At 38.0% G+C, this 18,439-nt stretch overlaps 1 protein-coding gene across 4 annotated transcripts in view; it reads right to left on the bottom strand.

Annotated features, from left to right (window-relative positions):
- The window catches only part of FBXL20 (F-box and leucine rich repeat protein 20), a 105,240-nt gene that overhangs the window by 23,532 nt on the left and 63,269 nt on the right, over positions 1-18,439 (bottom strand). For all 4 annotated transcript variants that reach the window (XM_045070313.1, XM_004764668.3, XM_004764669.3 and 1 more), the window contains 4 exons: positions 14,859-14,913; positions 12,271-12,345; positions 9,889-9,983; positions 9,341-9,409 (listed from right to left, as the gene is read on the bottom strand). In XM_045070313.1, coding sequence (XP_044926248.1) covers positions 9,341-9,409; positions 9,889-9,983; positions 12,271-12,345; positions 14,859-14,913 — 294 coding nt within the window. The remainder of the gene's footprint in view (positions 1-9,340; positions 9,410-9,888; positions 9,984-12,270; positions 12,346-14,858; positions 14,914-18,439) is intronic.

Below are 18,439 nucleotides of genomic sequence, written 5' to 3'. Positions count from 1 at the left end.
AGCACAAGCAGGGGGAGCAGCAGGCAGAGGGAGAAACAGGCTCCCTGCTGAACAAGGAGCCCAATGTGGGACTCGATCCCAGGCCCCTGGAATCATGACCCTAGCCAAGGGCAGATGCTTAACCAAATGACCCACCAGGCATCCCTGTTCCAGTATTTTATTTTATTTATTTTTTAAGATTTTATTTATTTATTTGACAGAGAGAGATCACAAGTAGGCAGAGGCAGGCAGAGAGAAAGGGGGAAACAGGCTCCCCACTGGACACAGGGCTCAATCCCAGGACCCTGAGATCACAACCAGAGCCAAAGGCAGAGGCCTATGAGCCACCCAGGCACCCTGTTCCAGTATTTGAAAGCAAACCCACACATATTATTTCACCTAGAATTATTTCAGGATATATTTCTAATAGATAAGGATTTTAACTCCTTAATATCTGATAACCCATCTGTGTTAAAGTTTCCCCAACTGTCTTATAAATGCTTTCGTCAAGTTGATTTGTTCAAACAGGATCCAAGCAGCAACCATATATTTTATTTGGCTGATATGTGTCTTAGGTCTTTGTGTAGACCTATGTTTCCATTTCTTCTGGGTGGATGCCTAGGATTAGCATTGCCAGCTCCTACACTGTGTTTATGTTTGACTTTTTAAGAAATTACCAAATGGTATTCCAAGGTGGCTATACTCTTTTACATTCCCACCAGCAATGCATGAAAGTCTCAGTTTCTCTACATCCTTGCTAACATTTGCACTCTCTTTTTCATTATAGCCATGTTAGTGGGTATGGACTGTAATCCTACGGTGATTTTATTCTGCAATTCTAAAATGAACACTCTTACTTGTACTTATTAGCCATTCATCTCTTTCCTTGGTGAAATGTCTAAGTGTTTAGCTCCCAGTTTCTTTTAAAAAAAAGATTTTATTTATTTGACAGAGACATAGCAGGAGAGGGAACACAAGCAGGGGGAGTAGGAGAGGGAGAAGCAGGCTTTCCACTGAGCAGGGAGCCTGATGTGATGCAGGACTCAATCCCAGGACCCTGGGATCATGACCTGAGTTAAAGAGAGATGCTTAATCAACAGAGCCACCCAGATTCCCCATGTTTCGCTCAATTTTTTTTTTAATTTTGATTTTATTTATTTATTTAACACAGAGAGAGACAGATCACAAGTAGACAGAGAGGCAGGCAGAGAGAGAGAGGGAAGTAGGTTCCCTGCTGAGCAGAGAGCCTGATGTGGGGCTCGATCCCAGGACCGTGGAATCATGACCTGAGCCGAAGGCAGAGGCTTAACCCACTGAGCCAGTCAGGCGCCCTGTTTAGCTCAATTTTTAACTGGATTATCTTATTAATTGTAAGGGTTCTCTATACCTTTTTTTTTTTTTTTAGATTTTATTTCTTTATTTGACAGAGATCATAAGTAGGCAGAGAGACAGGCAGAGAGAGAGAGGCGGGGGAAGCAGGCTCCCTGCTGAGCAGAGAGCTTGATGCGGGGCTCGATCCCAGGACTCTGAGCTCATGACCTGAGTTGAAGGCAGAGACTTGTTTAACCCACTGAGCCACCCAGGCGCCTCTATACACTCTTAATACATGTCTAATTTCCTTCAGTAATGTTCTGTCATTTTCAGATACTTCTTATATTCTTATAGAATTATGTCATCTGAGAGTATAGAGAGTTTTACTTCTTTCATGTTGGTATGCCTTTTTTTTTTTTGGGCTCATTTCATTTGGCTAGACTCTCCAACAGAATGTTGACAGAAATGGTGACATTTAACATCCCCACCTTGCTCTTCATCCTAGGGTAAGGATTCAGTCTTTTGTAAGTATGATGTTAGCAGTAGGGTTTTTAAAAATTTTTTTTAAAAGATTTTATTTTATTTATTTATTTTTTAAAAGATTTTATTTATTTTATTTATTTGTCAGAGAGAGAGAGTATGAGAGCGAGCACAGGCAGACAGAGTGGCAGGCAGGGTCAGAGGGAGAAGCAGGCTCCCTGCCAAGCAAGGAGCCCAATGTGGGACTCGATCCCAGGACGCTGGGATCATGACCTGAGCTGAAGGCAGCTGCTTAACCAACTGAGCCACCCAGGTGTCCCTTTAAAAAGATTTTAATTAATTTATTTGACAAAGAGAGAGAGAGATCACAAGTAGGCAGAGAGGCAGGCAGAGAGAGAGGGGGAAGCAGGCTCCCTGCTGAGCAGATAGCCTGATGTGGGGCTCAATCCCAGGACCCTGAGATTATGACGTGAGCCAAAGGAAGAGGCTTAACACGCTGAGCCACCCAGGCACCCCAGCAGTAGGTTTTTCATAGATGCTTTTGATCAGATTGAGTGAACTCCTTTCTATTTCTAGTTTGTTGAGGATCTGTTTTATTATGAATGCGTGTTAGATCTGTCATGTGTTTTTTCTGTATCTGATGATCTACTGTTACTTAACAAATCACCCCAAAACTGAGCAGCTTGTAACAACAAAAATTTACTATCGCAGTTTTTGTGGGACAGCAATTCAGGCACAGGCAACTTAAGCAGGGTGCCTGACTCAAGATCCTTCACAAGACTGTAATCAAAGTACTGGTCATAGCTGCATTCATCTCAAAGGTTAACTGGGTGCGAACTCCCTTCCAAGCTTATTTAGGTGACTGTTGGCAGCCCTCAGAAGATCCAATTCCAAGCTCGCTCACTTGGTTTTTGGTAGGTTTCTTGCTGGCTGCTGGCCAGACCTCAGCTCCTTGCCACGTGGACCTCTCCACAGAGCTACTCCCAACAGGGAAGCTTGTTCCCCCCAACAGAGCCAGAGCCCTGAGGGAAAGCAGAGCAAGACAGAATCACAGTCTTTTGGTAACCTAATCTTCAGTGTGACATCCAATCTCTTTTGCAGTATTCTATTGTTAGAAATGAGTCACTAAGTCCAGTCCACGTTCAAGGGAAAAAGATTACACAAGGGTGTGAGTACTAGGAGGCAGGGGTAACTTGGGGGTCATTTTAGAGGCCACCAATCACACTGAGATGATCATGTGGTTTTTGTCCTTTATTCCAGGGGGCAAAAAATCTTACCAGCTGCCTATTTTCATATGGTTCACAGGTCCAGAATGGTTTTGATGTTTTTAAATGGTTGAAAAAAATTTTTTAAAGATATATCTTGCAGCATGTGAAAATCATATGAAATTCAAATTTCACTGCCCAGAAATAAAGTTTTATTGGAGCACAGTTATGCCTTTTTGTTTATATATAGGCTTATGACTGCCTTTGGAAAACACTGCCAGGGTTGAGGAATTGTGACAGGTAACTGTACAGCCAATGAAGCCCTAAAAATATTTACTTATCTGGCCCCGCACAGAAAAAGTCTGCTGACTTCTACTATTCTACTAATTATTATGAGATATTAACTGATTTTCATATATTAAGCCACATTTGTATTTCTGGGCTAAATCCCACTTGATTATGATCCAAAATCCTTTCATAAGTTGCTGGATTCAATTTGCTAACACTCTGTCAACTATTTCCGCAGCTGTTTCTGAGGGCTCACAGTTAGGAGATTACCTTTTATTGTGATGTCTTTGGCAGCAGAAAAACACTGGCCTCATAGAATGAGTTGTAAAATACTTACTATATTTTATAAATCAGCTTTAAGACTGGTATCATCTCTTCTTTAAATATCTGATGGGATTCACCAGTGAACCCATCTGGGCCTGGGGTTTTCTGTATGGGATGCTTCTGAATTATTTACTGAACTTACTTGTTATAGATCTACTCAGATTGTCTTTTTTTAAGGCTAATTTGGTCATTGGTGTCTTCCCAGGAATTTGTCCACTTCACCTAGACTGTCTGATGTTAGTACAAAGTCACTGATGATATTCCCTTTAATCTTTTTTTTTTTAAGATTTTATTTATTTATTTGACAAACAGAGATCACAAGTAGGCAGAGAGGCAGGCAGAGAGAGAGAAAGAGATGCAGGAATCGATCCTAGGACCCTGGAATCATGACCTGAGCTGAAGGCAGAGGCCTTAACCCACTGAGCCACCCAGGCACCCCTAATCTGTCTTTTGAGTAAAGTATTTAGTCCTCTCCATCACTCCTGCTTTTGATAATTTATGTTTTTTATTTTCTCAGTCAAATTTTCTTGTCAATTTTGATTTTTTTTTTTTTAAAAAAGCTTTTGGTTTCATTACTGTTTTTATGCTTCATATTTTATTTTATTTTATTTATTTATTTTTAAAGATTTTATTTATTTATTTGACAGGCAGAGATCACAAGTAGGCAGAGAGGCAGGCGGAGAGAGAGAGAAAGGGAAGCAGGCTCCCTGCTAAGCAGACAGCCTGATGCGGGGCTCGATCCCAGGACCCTGGGATCATGACCTGAGCCGAAGGCAGAGGCTTTAACCCACTAAGCCACCCAGGCACCCTGCTTCCTATTTTATTAATATTCAATCTAATCTTTTTTAAAAGTAATCTCCACGCCCAATGTGGGACTCACTCCCCACTGTGAGGTCAAGAGTCACATGCTCTACTGACTGAGCCAGTTAGGTACCCCTACATCCTTAATTTTAAACCTTCCTTTTCTAACGTAAGCATTTGAAACTATATTTTTCTTTGAAGTATTTCCTTTGGTACAGTCCACAAGTTTCAAATGTTGTGCTTTCATTATCACACAGCAAAACATATTTTTTAGTTTTCTTCAATCTATTCTTTGACCCATGTTATTTTGAAGGGTGATATTAGGACAAGTTCATTGTTGCTCAAGTCTTCTAGAGCTTTACCGGTTTTTGGTCTACTTATCATTTACTATTTAATGTCCTCCATTTGCACTTTTCCCTGAAGTTTACATCATCTCATATTAATAACCGCTCCAAGTTTCTTGTGATTAGTGACTGTGATAGTATATACTTTCTCATCCTTTTACTTCCAAGTCCGTATTATCTTTAAGTTTTCTTGTAAATTCTTGAGCACATTTGTACTTGCTATTTTTAAATGTTTTATTGGTCTATTTTCTAACCTCTATCATTTCTGGGTCTGTTTCTATTGACTAGTTTTCACTCTGGTTATCATTTCATGCTTTTTTGCATGTCTTATAATTTTCGCTGAATGTGAAAATTCTGTATGCTGAGTGTCTAGGTTTGTTGCCTTCTTCAAAAAAGAATGATGAATTTAAACTTACTTAGCAGATCACTAAATTAGTTATGGGTCAGTTTGGTTCTAAATTTTTTTCTTTTAACCTTTACTGGGACAGGTTTAGGCTAGCTTTACTACCAAGATGTGACCTTTCTGAAGTCTGTTATTAAATGTCCCAAGGTATTCTCTATTTGAGGTAGTCAGAACTTCTCCCAACCTTATTTAAGCTCTGGCAATTTTTCACTTTCAAGTTTTCCAGTAATTGTTCTTTCCTTAGTAGATGTTCTTTGCCTGGCTCTGTGGGGTCTCAATATGTGTACTTACAGTTTACTATCAGCCAAATCCATGTAGGTTCCTATAGCCCTTTTTGAATAGATCCCTCATCTTGAGACAAAAATTCCAGTTACTTTCGCCTCCCTGAACTCTGATCTCTTACTCTTCAAAATATTATGTTTCTAAAGCAAAAATCTGGACTAGTGGTTATTTGATGATTTTAAGACAATAAGCTTTTTTTTTTAATAGGAGTGATAAAGTTAACATGCTTATGTTAAAAGTTTTTATCTTTTAGAAATATATACTTACAGGTTATATAATATGATGTTTAGGACTTTTTTCAAAATAAGAAAAATTTCACGATATAGATAAAACAAGACTGGCCCTAAAGTGATTAATTTTTCAATTATCAATTTGAAGCTGAGTGATGGGTTCATTATATACTTTTGTCTACCTTGGTATAGATTTAAAACTTTTTGTTAAAATTCGGGGTGCCTAGGTGGCTCAGTGGGTTAAGCCTCTGCCTTCAGTTTGGCTCATGATCTTAGGGTCTTGGGGTCAAGCCCCACATCAGGCTCTTTGCTCAGCAGGGAGCCTGCTTCGCCCCGCCCCTGCCTACTTGTGATCTCTGTCAAATAAATAAATAAAGTTTTTTTTTTTCCTAAAGATTTTATTTATTTATTTGACAGAGAGATCACAAGTAGGCAGAGAGGCAGGCAGAGATGGGGGCAGGGGGATGCAGGCTCCCCGCTGAGCAGAGAGCCCGATGTGGGGCTTGATCCCAGGACCCTGAGATCATGACCTGAGCCGAAGGCAGAGGCTTTAACCCACTGAGCCACCCAAGTGCCCCAAATAAATAAAATCTTAAAACAACAACAACAACAACAACTTTTTTGTAAGAATTCAAAAATCAGGGGTGCCTGGGTGACTCAGTTGGTTAAGCATCTGTCTTCAGTTCAGGGCATGATCCCAGAGTCTTGGGATTGAGTTGCACACTGGACTCCCTGCTCAGCGGGAAGTCTGCTTCTCAATCTCATGCTCCACCTGCTTGTGTTCCTTCTCTCTGTTAAATAAATAAATAAAATCTTAAAAAAAAAATCAAAAGTCAGTAGAAGTAATTTCTCTCTGTGTGGTTATAGCTCCAACTTGAGTGATTGGGTTCACATGTTTTTTTTTTTTTTTAATTTTTATTTATTTGACAGAGAGGGAACACAAGCAGGGGGAGGGCCAGAGGGAGAAGCAGGTTTCCCGATGAGCAGGGAGCCCGATGTGGGGCTCAATCCCAGGACCCTGGGATTATGACCTGAACCGAAGGCAGAGCTCAATCAATGACTGAGCTACCCAGATGCTCCATGGGTTCACATGTTTTATTTTGTTTTCAATTTTTAGGGACTGCTTTGATTTCTTTTGGACTTAATATTTTAATTATGTAAAACATTTACATAGCTAGCTATTAAAGTAAAACTATAAAATATGATATTTCAGAGTCTCCCTTTCATCTCTCCCTGTTTTCTCTCTCACTTATAAATCACCATTTGATAAATCAACCATTTGATTATCTTTCCATTGTTTCTTTTTTTTTTAAAGAGGATTTTTTTTTTTTTTTGGATAGACAGGGATCACAAGCAGGCAGAAAGAGGAAGGGAAGCAGGCTTTAACCCCCTGAGCCACCCAGGTGCCCCTCTGTTGTTTCTTTTTAAAAATGTAAATGAAGAGCAATATTTATTTATATTGTCTCCTGGCCCTACAAAAAGTATCTTTTTAAGAAGATTTTATTGACTTATTTATTTGAAAGAGAGAACGTGCACAAGTGTGTGCATGAGCTATGGGAGGAGAGGGAAAAGGAGCAGCAGACTCCTCACTGAGCAGGGAGCCCAGTGAGGGGCTATATCCCAGGACCCGAGATCATAACCTGAGCTAAAGGCAGAAACAACCTATTGAGCCATCCAGGCACCGCTACAAAAAACATCTTACACAAACTGCTTTGCAGTTCACTTTCTCTCTCTCTCTCTCTTTTTTTTAAGGCTTTCTACCTTTTTTTTTTTTTTAAAGATTTTTATTTATTTATTTGACAGAGATCACAGGTAGGCAGAAAGGCAGAGAGAGGGGAAGGGAAGCAGGCTCCCTGCTGAGCAGAGAGCCTGATGTGGGGCTCAATCCCATGACCCCAGGATCATGACCTGAGCTGAAGGCAGAGGCATAACCAACTTAACCAACCTCCCCCAAGTGCCACTGCAGTTCACTTTCTTAACAGTACGTCCTGGAGATCATTCCAGAATACTATATAGCTCCTCATTCCTTTTAATAGTGCTCTATGGAGTGATATTTGGATTGTCTCCCATCTCTTGCTATTAGAAATCCTGCAGTATTTAGGGCACGTGGGTGGTACAGTTGCTTAAACAACTGTCTTTGGCTCAGGTCATGATGCCAGGGTCCTAGGATCAAGCCCCCACATTGGGCTCCTTATTTGGTGGGGAGCCTGGCTTCTCTCTTTCCGTCTGCCTGCAGCTCCCCTGACCTGTGCTCTCCTGCTCTCTGTCAAGTAAGTAAATAAAATCTTAAAAAAATAAATTGCATTATTTGTTATTACAAACAATAAAAATGAATAGCTTCATATATAAATTATACCATATTTTCGTCAGTTTATCTTTGGTTTATAGGATAGATTCCTAAAAAAAGTATAAATCGTATGTCATTTGTCTAGATACCAAACTAGTCAGATTTTTTATCTCTGTAACATTAAGTATTCAGGAGAAAAAAATAAACAGGTAATTTATCTGAAGTAAAGGTGGACTACCAGTATAAAGTCATATTTAGGGGAGGGGTTAGATTTATTTCTCATGTTAAAGGGTTAAATCAATTCACAGAAATAATACTTGCTTACTATTACAAGTATTCTTGTGATTCTACCACAGTAGAATTAATAACCATAGTTCTTGTCTTTCAGACACTTTCTTATACTAAAAGTTAACAATGTTGTGACCTCAAAGAAAGGAATGAAATAAACTGTACCCTGTGTCTGGAGTGTCTTCCACTTTCCTTTATTAAAGCAATTATAAAGATCCCATCTCCATGAGGCCTTTTTTGAACAGGAACATTCCCTGAATAATCCTGGCCCCACCCTGTATAAACATGCTTCCTAACTGCTTCATTGCACCTTAAAATAGGAAACAATTTCCTTATGCAATTTTAAGTGTTATCTGATACATCTTATTACCAACAGATAGCCTGGAACTGAATTTGGGGAGGGGGGTGCTGAATGTTTTTTAAGTCTATCTTCCATGTCTCTTATATCTGTGATAGTAAGCTCTCAAGGATGAAGGACTGATTTCATTTATATTGTAACTGACACAGACATAGTACACTTAAAGGGTCATTTAATATATGCTCAATATTATTATAAGTTGCTTAATTATGTAAGATTTTATATCTTTTTAATAGAATTATCTGTTTACTATTTTTTTTTTTTTTTACAAATTTTATTTATTTACTTGTGAGAGAAAGAGTACAGGCAGGGAGGAGGGCAAAGGGACAAGCAGACTCCCCAGTGAGCACAGAGCCCCATGGGTTGGAGGTGGGGGTCAATCCCAGGATCCTGAGATCAGACCAGAGGCAACATCAATGCTCAAATGACTGAGCCATCCAGGCATTCCTGTTTACCTTGTTTTTTGAATGAAACCTATTAGTATTTTGAAATATAAATAGTCCTAGTAATTTGTATTATTAATATCTCTACTGCATGGTCTACAATTTTTAAGTTTCACTTTAAATATCAAGATAGAATTTGGGCCAGATTCCAAAACAAGTTTCTTACGTCATTTCCATTTTAATGTCTTTTCCTTTTAAAATATCTTCCCTCTGTAAGATGAAAATTTGCTAAATGTATTTAAGTGCCCACACTTAAAGCTAGTATAGGCAGGACACAAGGGGCTATGACTTACCCTTCTAAAACATAAAATACTTACGCATCTGTTGTCTTTGTACATCCATTTAGATTCAGTACTTCAATGTTCCTACAATTTTGTGCAAAAGTCCTTTACAGGAAAGAAACAAAGTTAAGTTAAAGATGTGAAAAGAAATGGGCATAATTCTAGGCATTACAAAAAATAATAAAAGATATTACTATTGGTAATACCGGATATTTGTACAAAACTAGCTCACATTACAAATATATTCATTTTCTACCACGAACTTTTAAATACTGACCTTTGTGTCAACCAAGGTTAAAATTAACCTAACTCTTAGTCAACACATTAAAAAAAAAATTTACTCAAGGCTCAAAATAGCCATTTATGATATGAGGAATCTGGCTTTTGGTGGGGATACTTATTCTTGTTTTACTCTCAAAACCATACATCCCAAAACTGGCTATTTTTGTGTTATAAGCAACATATGTATGTTTGGGTTCTGAAGAGCTTAAGAATATAAAAATTGTTTTAGCTTTTTCTGGGTGAAATAGTGCTGTTCCTTAATTCAGCCAAGAACATCAATTAATCAATAGTTACGTTCTTACCTTAATGCATTGTCTCCTACTCCAAGACACCCACGAAGACTTAACTTTCGTAAAAAGCCCCCACATCTTTTTGAAATATTCTCCACTACCCGGCCCTGTAAAAAAAGACAGGTAAACAATACAAAACAGAAAATTAAGGTACCACATTGTTTTTGAAAAGAACACATCTTTGTTTTTAAATAATTTATAAGCAAAGAAAAAGCTTCTACTTGTTTTCAAAATCTAATGCAAGAAAGAAATTCCAACTTACTTTGAGAAAACTGTGATCAACTCATCTACCTGAAACAGGCTTACACCCTGTATTATGCATTCTGCTATTTGAGAGACACTCTGCAGTTGAGGAAATGGTGCTCTGCACTTCCTAGGCTACTATACTAACGCAGACTGCCCTCCTGTAGCTACTGAAGGACATTAGCAGCTATCTTTATTGCTTCCGAATCCTCCCCCAAGTGTTTACTACAGCATTCTAAATACAGCGGAAAGTCAATGGACACTTAACAGAAGCTTGTTGAATGATTTTGTGGGTCATGTTGTTTTAGAAAATTTATATCCATATAATGTTTTAAATAATATATCCATATAAATGTTTTAAACATTTATATGGATATATTGAATGATTTATAGATATATAGGATATATATCTATACATATATAGAATGATATATATATTGAATGATTTTGTGGGTCATGTTGTTTTAAACAGATATTTATATCCATGAAGATTAGGCAGTTGTGAAAAACATGAGAATCCAGCAAGATATCAGTGAGTATTATTTTAAAAGCACTTTCTGGGGGTGCCTGGGTGGCTCAGTGGGTTAAAGCCTCTGCCTTCGGCTCAGGTCATGGTCCCAGAGTCCTGGGATCGAGCCCCGCATGGCTCTCTGCTCAGCAGGGAGCCTGCTTCCTCCTCTCTCTCTCTGCCTGCCTCTCTGCCTACTTGTAATCTCTGCCTGTCAAATAAATAAATAAAATCTTTAAATAAATTTTTTTTAAAAAAGCACTTTCTGTAGAAATGGAAAGTTCCATTTCTTTTTCTTTTTTTTTTTTTTTTAAGATTTTATTTATTTATTTGACAGAGATCACAAGTAAGCAGTGAGGCAGGGAGAGAGAGAAAGGGAAGCAGGCTCTCCTCAGGATCCTGGGATCATGACCCGAGCCAAAGGCAGAGAGAGGCTTTAACCCACTGAGCCACCCAGGCGCCCCGAAAGTTCCGTTTCTAATGGAAAGTTCATGTGAGGCTTTGAGAAACTTCTTATATGGATCCTCAAGACAAGTTCCCTGGAACTTAAAAATGTTTTAAATCTAAATCTCATTTTATCCTTATAATACAATGAGGAGCTATTGTTTTCACTCTTCTGACAAGAAAATCAAGGACCACAGAATTCAGGTTCATGTTAAAATAATTTAAGTTTAAGCTATTATCCTTCTCTCTTTTAGAGATAATAGGCTATACTAAGAGATGAAATAATGAGGAAGAAATGAGAAGGGGAAAAAAAAAATCTCTCCCCAGCAAAAATACTTCATTAAATGACTTTGGCTTTATTCTTTTTTCATTCTCCATAAAAATTGTCTGTAGGCTCCCCCAAAGCCAAATGCTCATCTTAATTAGAATTTATGCAAATACCATTCCCCAGAAAACTGTTAACTCTATTCATTCTTCATCTCTCTTTTTTTTTAAATATTTTATTTATTTATTTGACAGAGACACAGCAAGAGAGGGAACACAAGTGGAGGAGTGGAAGAGAAAGAAGCAGACACTCCACTGAACAGAAATCCAACGTGGGGCTCAATCCCAGGACCCTGGGATCATGACCTGAGCCGAAGCCAGATGCTTAACGACTAAACCACCCAGGTGCCCCTCTATTCATTCTTCAAAAAGCAAATATAGGGGCACCTGGGTGGCTCAGTGGGTTAAGCCGCTGCCTTCGGCTCAGGTCATGATCTCGGGGTCCCGGGATCGAGTCCCGCATGGGGCTCTCTGCTTGGCGGAGAGCCTGCTTCCTCCTCTCTCTCTCTCTCTCTGCCTGCCTCTCTGCCTACTTGTGATTTCTCTCTGTCAAATAAATAAATAAAATCTTTAAAAAAAAAAAAGCAAATATAAAGACTTCCTTAAAAGAGCAAATGCATGTTCACATTTCCACCACAAAAATAAAGAAAAAAATGTCTAGTCCTTTTAATACTAAATCATTTAGTATTCCATCAGTAAAATAGTTCTGCTTGTTCTCAAAATCTGAAGCTGCTGGTTCCCATGAAGTTCAGATGCACTGAAATTAATAGTTTCTCTCTCCAGGGAAAGGAGATTTATATGGTTGGGACTAATCTGTTCCATGCTGTAATTACATTCTAACATGAGAAATGGGGCCACACATCACATAATTATACCTCAATATCCCTCTGGAAATCAAACAGGTCAATCCGCTGCCAGTTACTGCCATCCAGAGCCAGAACATTCCAGGCCTGTTTTGAAGAAAAAGAGACAAAATGAGCAGAAGCTCAAGAGGGAAAACCAGGAATATTCAAGTTCACAATTCAAACTAATAAAAGAAATTGACCAAAAAACTTCTCAGCCCTCCACCATTAACCCCCAAAAGGTCTGCCTTGTCTCTGATTCATATTTTATTCAATTAGATTATATCATAAATGAACAGATACAGAAACCAGCAGCTGGGATGGGGGTGGGGGGAGGGGATGTCAGAAGAGGACAGTCTGATAAGTATCCTAGCCAGAAACTCTTTTCTAACTGGAAAATTTAGTTTTTGATCTCCAAATGAGATACTTCTGGAGATGAAAAACCAGTCTCTTACGCCATCCTTCAACGAAGTGCAAGATGAGGTAAAACCAAAGAGTAAAATACTCTGAATACGGCCATGTTCAATACACATAGTTGCCATCCACAATCACTTGGTCAGACTTGAAACTGATACAGTGACCTGGGACTTAGAAAAGACACCCTTGTTTCTTCACATTCAAGACAGAATCTTATTGCTTTCCTCTTCCTCACTGAGGCATGTTTCTCAACTGGTCATCTTTCCCTCTATCTTGAGTTGGTAGAAATCTTAAAACAGTGATCATTTAAGACTTCTCATACATTTCTTCAATTAAGCTAAAGAGAGGCAAGAATTTCTACTTTTCAGGATTAGAAAAAATGACTCCAATAAGATTTGACTTTGAATCACATTTTAATGAGAAAGCCTTTAAAAGTTTTCCTTATTAAAGTACAAACAAAAGTCTTAATATTATTGACTTATAAACTTAGAATATTATCTCTTACTACAATATTAGAATATTATCTATTACTACTACATGTAGTAGTAAGAGACTTCTACATGTAGACTACTACATGGAGTCAATACTGAGATACTAATAAGGAAACTGAATATCCTTGTAAGCCCCAGGGTGTCACACAATCTACCAGAAATATGTCAGGAGTATGAGGGTAAATAAAGTTATTACTCTGGAAACCTTTAAGGTTTTCTCAGGAGTTAATGTTGCTTTTCTTTTTGTGGTCTCATGGTTTCTTAAATGGCTAGCCATGTGAGACAAAAGATAAAATGCATGTTTACTAGATTCTTAGGCTTAATATACTTCTGGTTTGATTTGATATTTGTCATTTTCTTACTTTCTCCAGTAAGGAAACATGACAACCTGAGACTAAAATTAGGAATCACAAGATCCTTTCTAGAGTCTTTTTTTTTTAACTAATTCGTTAAATACTTTAAGTAGAGAACAATAGCATAACTACTGATGTACCAATTCTCCAGATTTAATGAAAACTGGGTGTTCTTTCCTTTAAGTTAAAACATTAATAGGGAAGAGGAAGCTACAAATGAAAATAATTAAAATTCGCTAAAATCAACACCCATGAGATGAGACTGCAACTAAACAAAAAAGTTAAGATACTGGCCTCGGTATGTTTTCAATGATGACCTCAGCTTCAGATGGAGATATTAAGGAAACCCTATTCATTTGTATCAGCCATATCCATAGCACAAATACAAGGGACAAAAAAGTCATGAAGAAAAAAATCACCAAAATATTACTGACCATTTCCAGAGTAGCTGATACACTGATTTAGTATGGCTTTTGGGATGCAGAAATTACCTTAAAGTTAGCAAGACACGGTGAATTTTCTATGGCAAGTTTCGTGGGTTTTTTTTTGAGGGGAGTAGTATTGGTTATTTGAAAACCTGTGCACAGCTACAAAGATAAACACAGTATGGTATAAACCTGTTCTATATCCAGCACTTAGGACCGTATCTCATACCCAGTAGTTTCTCAGTATTTATTAAATGAACAAGCAAAAAGCCACTGTCTGGTTTATTAAAAAAAATGATGATTGCCTGTGCTCACTCACTGTAAGTTAATCATTATAGATCTGTATTACAAAAGAGAAAGCAATATTCCCACAACACAGAATCTATTCTTTGTTAGTGGCAGCCAATAAGATTATGATGTTTCAGTTTTATCATAAAAATAGATAATTAAGTGAAATTAAAAATTGACTTTAAGAATGGAATCTGGTTTGCCCTATAATTTTAAAATAAATTATATTCTAGCTATTATCTTTTGAGGAAAGCAATACAGGGAAATAACATGAGAATTAGAGCCCTGAGCCTTCTGTGTGTGTGGGTGTGTGTGCACATAAAATGAACTAGAAAAACAATGAAACACTATTTTATTACAATTCTGAGTAGAGCCTATTCTTTTGATTTGCATGTTTAATATCTTTTCCTTAAAAATGTTTCCTCTGTTTGCATTTTACAAATAGTTAAGATTTCCAAAAAATTAAAGTTAGAGACAGTACAAATTGCAGAAGGCCACTGCAGAATTTGGGAATGCCATGCATAAAATACCATCCTCTGAAACATAACATACAACTAACATCTGAAGTAAACGGTTTGCCTACTAGAGAGGCTGACATCATCAGCATCAGGAAGGGGTACCCCTAGAATAATCTCAACCATTCTTACCCTGGAGACCTGAGCACAGCGACACAAAGTAACAACATCCAGAAAAGAAAATATCCTAAAAGAGAAGGAGACAAATTTTATTATATGATACGGTAGTTTCTCTTGATTTTTACCTAAAAATACCAATGTAAATACATATATGAAAAGGGAATTCTTTTCAACAAATACAAAAAGCAGGGGACAACTTACAATATAACGATGCCCACATAAAACATTGGAAGAGAAAGTAATCTTTTACTTGAGAATGTACATATTAAGCACCGCACAAGTTCAAATGAACTGGTATCAAGGGATAATAAAATATTCTAACTGATACGATTTGTTAAAATTTGTTAAAAGTAAAAAAAAAAAAATTTTCACACTTCTGGTCATCAAAGACGACTAGGGGAGGTAACTTTATAAAGAATTTTACAGTTATGAAGGAAAAAAGATTAAATAATATAGTAATATCTAAAAATTAATAACTATGTTAAATCTCTATATATTTAATTCTAATTCAGGAAATTATAAAACTCATCTAATCACTGTCAGGAAACACTGCCCAGAATTATTCTCAGTCTTATAGTTAACTATTAACTATATTTAACTAAGTTAAATATTTACTTTGTCGCATTATTATTATTTGAAATAACGGATTTGCTTAAAGTGTCATAACTCTCTACACTATAAGCAACCTGTAAAGGCAGGTCAGAGCATCCTGGTAATAAATGAATGGGTCACATCTATTTAAAGTTCTCTTTACTTATCAGCACCCTTTAAAGGTCAGTTTATTCTGAATAATAAGTTAAAATCTATAAGAGGCAATATAATATATAGCATGTGCTTCAAAGATTTAAATTTTGTCTTAAGAATTTTATAAATTCCTTGAGATAACTGGAGATATCTAGGATGTTACAAAAGGGAGGTCAGGAAACATTAATTTGGAGAATGAAGGCCAGATTTTTTCTTCCATAATACTTTAAGTGTTAAAACCTTCTGAATTAGCCTAAAAGAACAAAATTTTGTTGCTTAGTGATTAGAGGCTATCAGTCACATTTTGGAACTTGGAATAAACTCAGTTAATAATTACATCAGACAAGGGACACCGAGTGACTCAGCCGGTTAAGCAGGACTCGTGATTTTGGCTCATGTCATGATCTCAAGAGTCATAAGAGACCCAGCTCTGGGTTGGCCTCCACACTGGACGTGGAGCCTACTTAAGATTCTCTCTGCCCCCCACCCCCTCACATGTTCCCTCTCTCTCTGAAAAAAAAAATAAAATAAAATAAAAATAAAATAAAAAACTTAAATAGTTACATCAGACAAATAGTGATGTGCATTTTGCAAATATTTGGCTTTTTAATTTTTTTGTTATTTGGATAAAATATACACAACATAAAATCTGCTATTTAATCATTCTTTTTTTTTTTTTAAGATTTATTTATTTATTTGACAGACAGAGATTACAAGTAGGCAGAGAGGCAGGCAGAGAAAGAGGAAGAGAAAGCAGGCCCCCGGCTGAGCAGAGAGCCCAATGACACGGGGCTCGATCCCAGAACCCTGGGATCATGACCCGAGCCGAAGGCAGGGGTCCTAACCCACTGAGCCCCCCAAGGGCCCCTATTTTAATCATTCTTAAGTGTACAGTTCTGTGGCATTAAGTACATTCACACCATTGTGCAACCATTACCGTCATCCATCTCTAGAACTTTTTCATCTCTCCAAAATAAAACTCCATATATATTAAACAATTAACTCTTCAATCCCCTTTCTCCTAGCTCCTAGCAACTACTACTACTGTACTTTCTTTGTCTATGAATTTGGCTACTCTAGGTACATCATATGAGGGGAAACATATGGTATTTGTTCTTTTGTGTGATTTTTAAAAAAGATTTATTTATTTTAAAAGATTTTATTTATTAGAGAGAGAGAGAGAGAGAGAGAGAGGGTAGGCAGAAAGGCAGGCAGAGAAAGAGGGGGAAGCTGGCTCCCCGCTCAGCTCCAATGCGGGGCTTGATCCCAGGATTCTGAGATCATTACCTGGGCCAAAGGCAGAGGCTTAACCCAATGAGCCACCCAAGTGCCCCTAAGATTGATTTATTTTAGAAAGAGACCAAGCGGGCAAAGGGAGGAGCAGAGGGAGAGGGAGACAGATAATCTGAAGCAGACTCCACGTTCTCTGAGGAGTCTGCTGGGCTTGATCTCCCGACTCCAAGATCATAACCTGAGCCAAAATCAATAGTCAGACACTCAACCAACTGAGCCATCCAGGCGTCCCAGTATTTGTCCTTTTGTAACTGGCTTATTTCACTTAGCATGTAACATGTCACAGAATTTCCCTCCTAATGCTACATAATATTCTGCTGTAGGGGTGCATGAGTGGCTCAGCAGTTGGTAAAGCAGCCAACTCTGGTTTCATTGAGCCCCACCTCAGGCTCCCTGTTCAGTAGGGAGTCCACTTGAGATTCTCTCTCCCTCTCCCTCTGCCTCCTCATACTCTCTAAATAAACAAATCTGGGATGCCTGGGTGGCTCAGTTGGTTGGACGACTGCTCAGGTCATGATCCCAGAGTCCCAGAGTCCCGGGATCGAGTCCCGCATCGGGCTCCCAGCTCCATGGGGAGTCTGCTTCTCCCTCTGACCTTCTCCTCGCTCATGCTCTCTCTCCCTGTCTCTCTCTCAAATAAATAAATAAAATCTTTAAAAATAAATAAATAAATAAATCTTTAAAATAAATAAATAAAATCTCTAAAAAATATTCTACTGTACTGCATTTCACACTTTGTGTATCTGTCCCTAGAGGGAAGACTGGGTACCTTTCTTGTTCCAGCTAGCAGGTGGCCCTGCTCCCACCCGAATAACTGGCTTTTATACAATCAATCTCCCATCTTCTTCAATACAGATTACTAACCACTTCCAAATAAATATAGATATCACCAACTTAGGTACCTCAATTCCTAAAACAGTAAGTTTTTCTTATGCAACAAACATCCCTGAATTGCTAAAATGCCCCTGCCTTTTCCTGTCTTCTGCTATATGGTACCTTTATGTGGAATTTCATAATTGAAAGATCCTGTTTCTGTAAATTCATCACTAACCCCTGAGCAATTTGTGTAAATACAATATTACACCTGGGGGGACACAGGTAGCAACTTTACAGGTAACGAGCCTAGTTAGACTATAATAACCTTTTCCCCGCAAAAGGAAGCACGATACACAGACATGGAACATCAGGGTGAAGGCCAAATGCAGACCTAGGAGCCTCTGAAGCACACATCTTGGCAATCCTAATTCCATTCTTAAAAAGTACTGCCTGGGGCTCTGAATATTAAGATTCCAAATGAGTTCGGTTTTCACCTGAATTTTGACATTACAGTACATTAAAAAGAGAGAAGACAAATATAGCCACTATGCTCCTGTATTCAGTAAAAAGAGCTTGATCTCTCCAGTCCTGATTCGGCTCACTAGTTAGATGAATTAAGCCTCAGTGCTTAAGTCCCTTCTACCACTTCATACTAAATCCATCCATCTGAGTGTCCGCTATTATTTTGTAAACTTTGATTTCTACTTATTCTACATATTTGATAGTGGCGCTAATCATCT

This window comes from Mustela putorius, unplaced genomic scaffold, assembly GCF_011764305.1.
Source record: "Mustela putorius furo isolate JIRA1106 unplaced genomic scaffold, ASM1176430v1.1 tig00003962_pilon_pilon_pilon, whole genome shotgun sequence".
Classification (NCBI taxonomy): Eukaryota; Metazoa; Chordata; class Mammalia; order Carnivora; family Mustelidae; genus Mustela; species Mustela putorius.
Note: the sequence above shows the minus strand (reverse complement) of the source record. Positions and strands in the feature narration are given on the sequence as shown.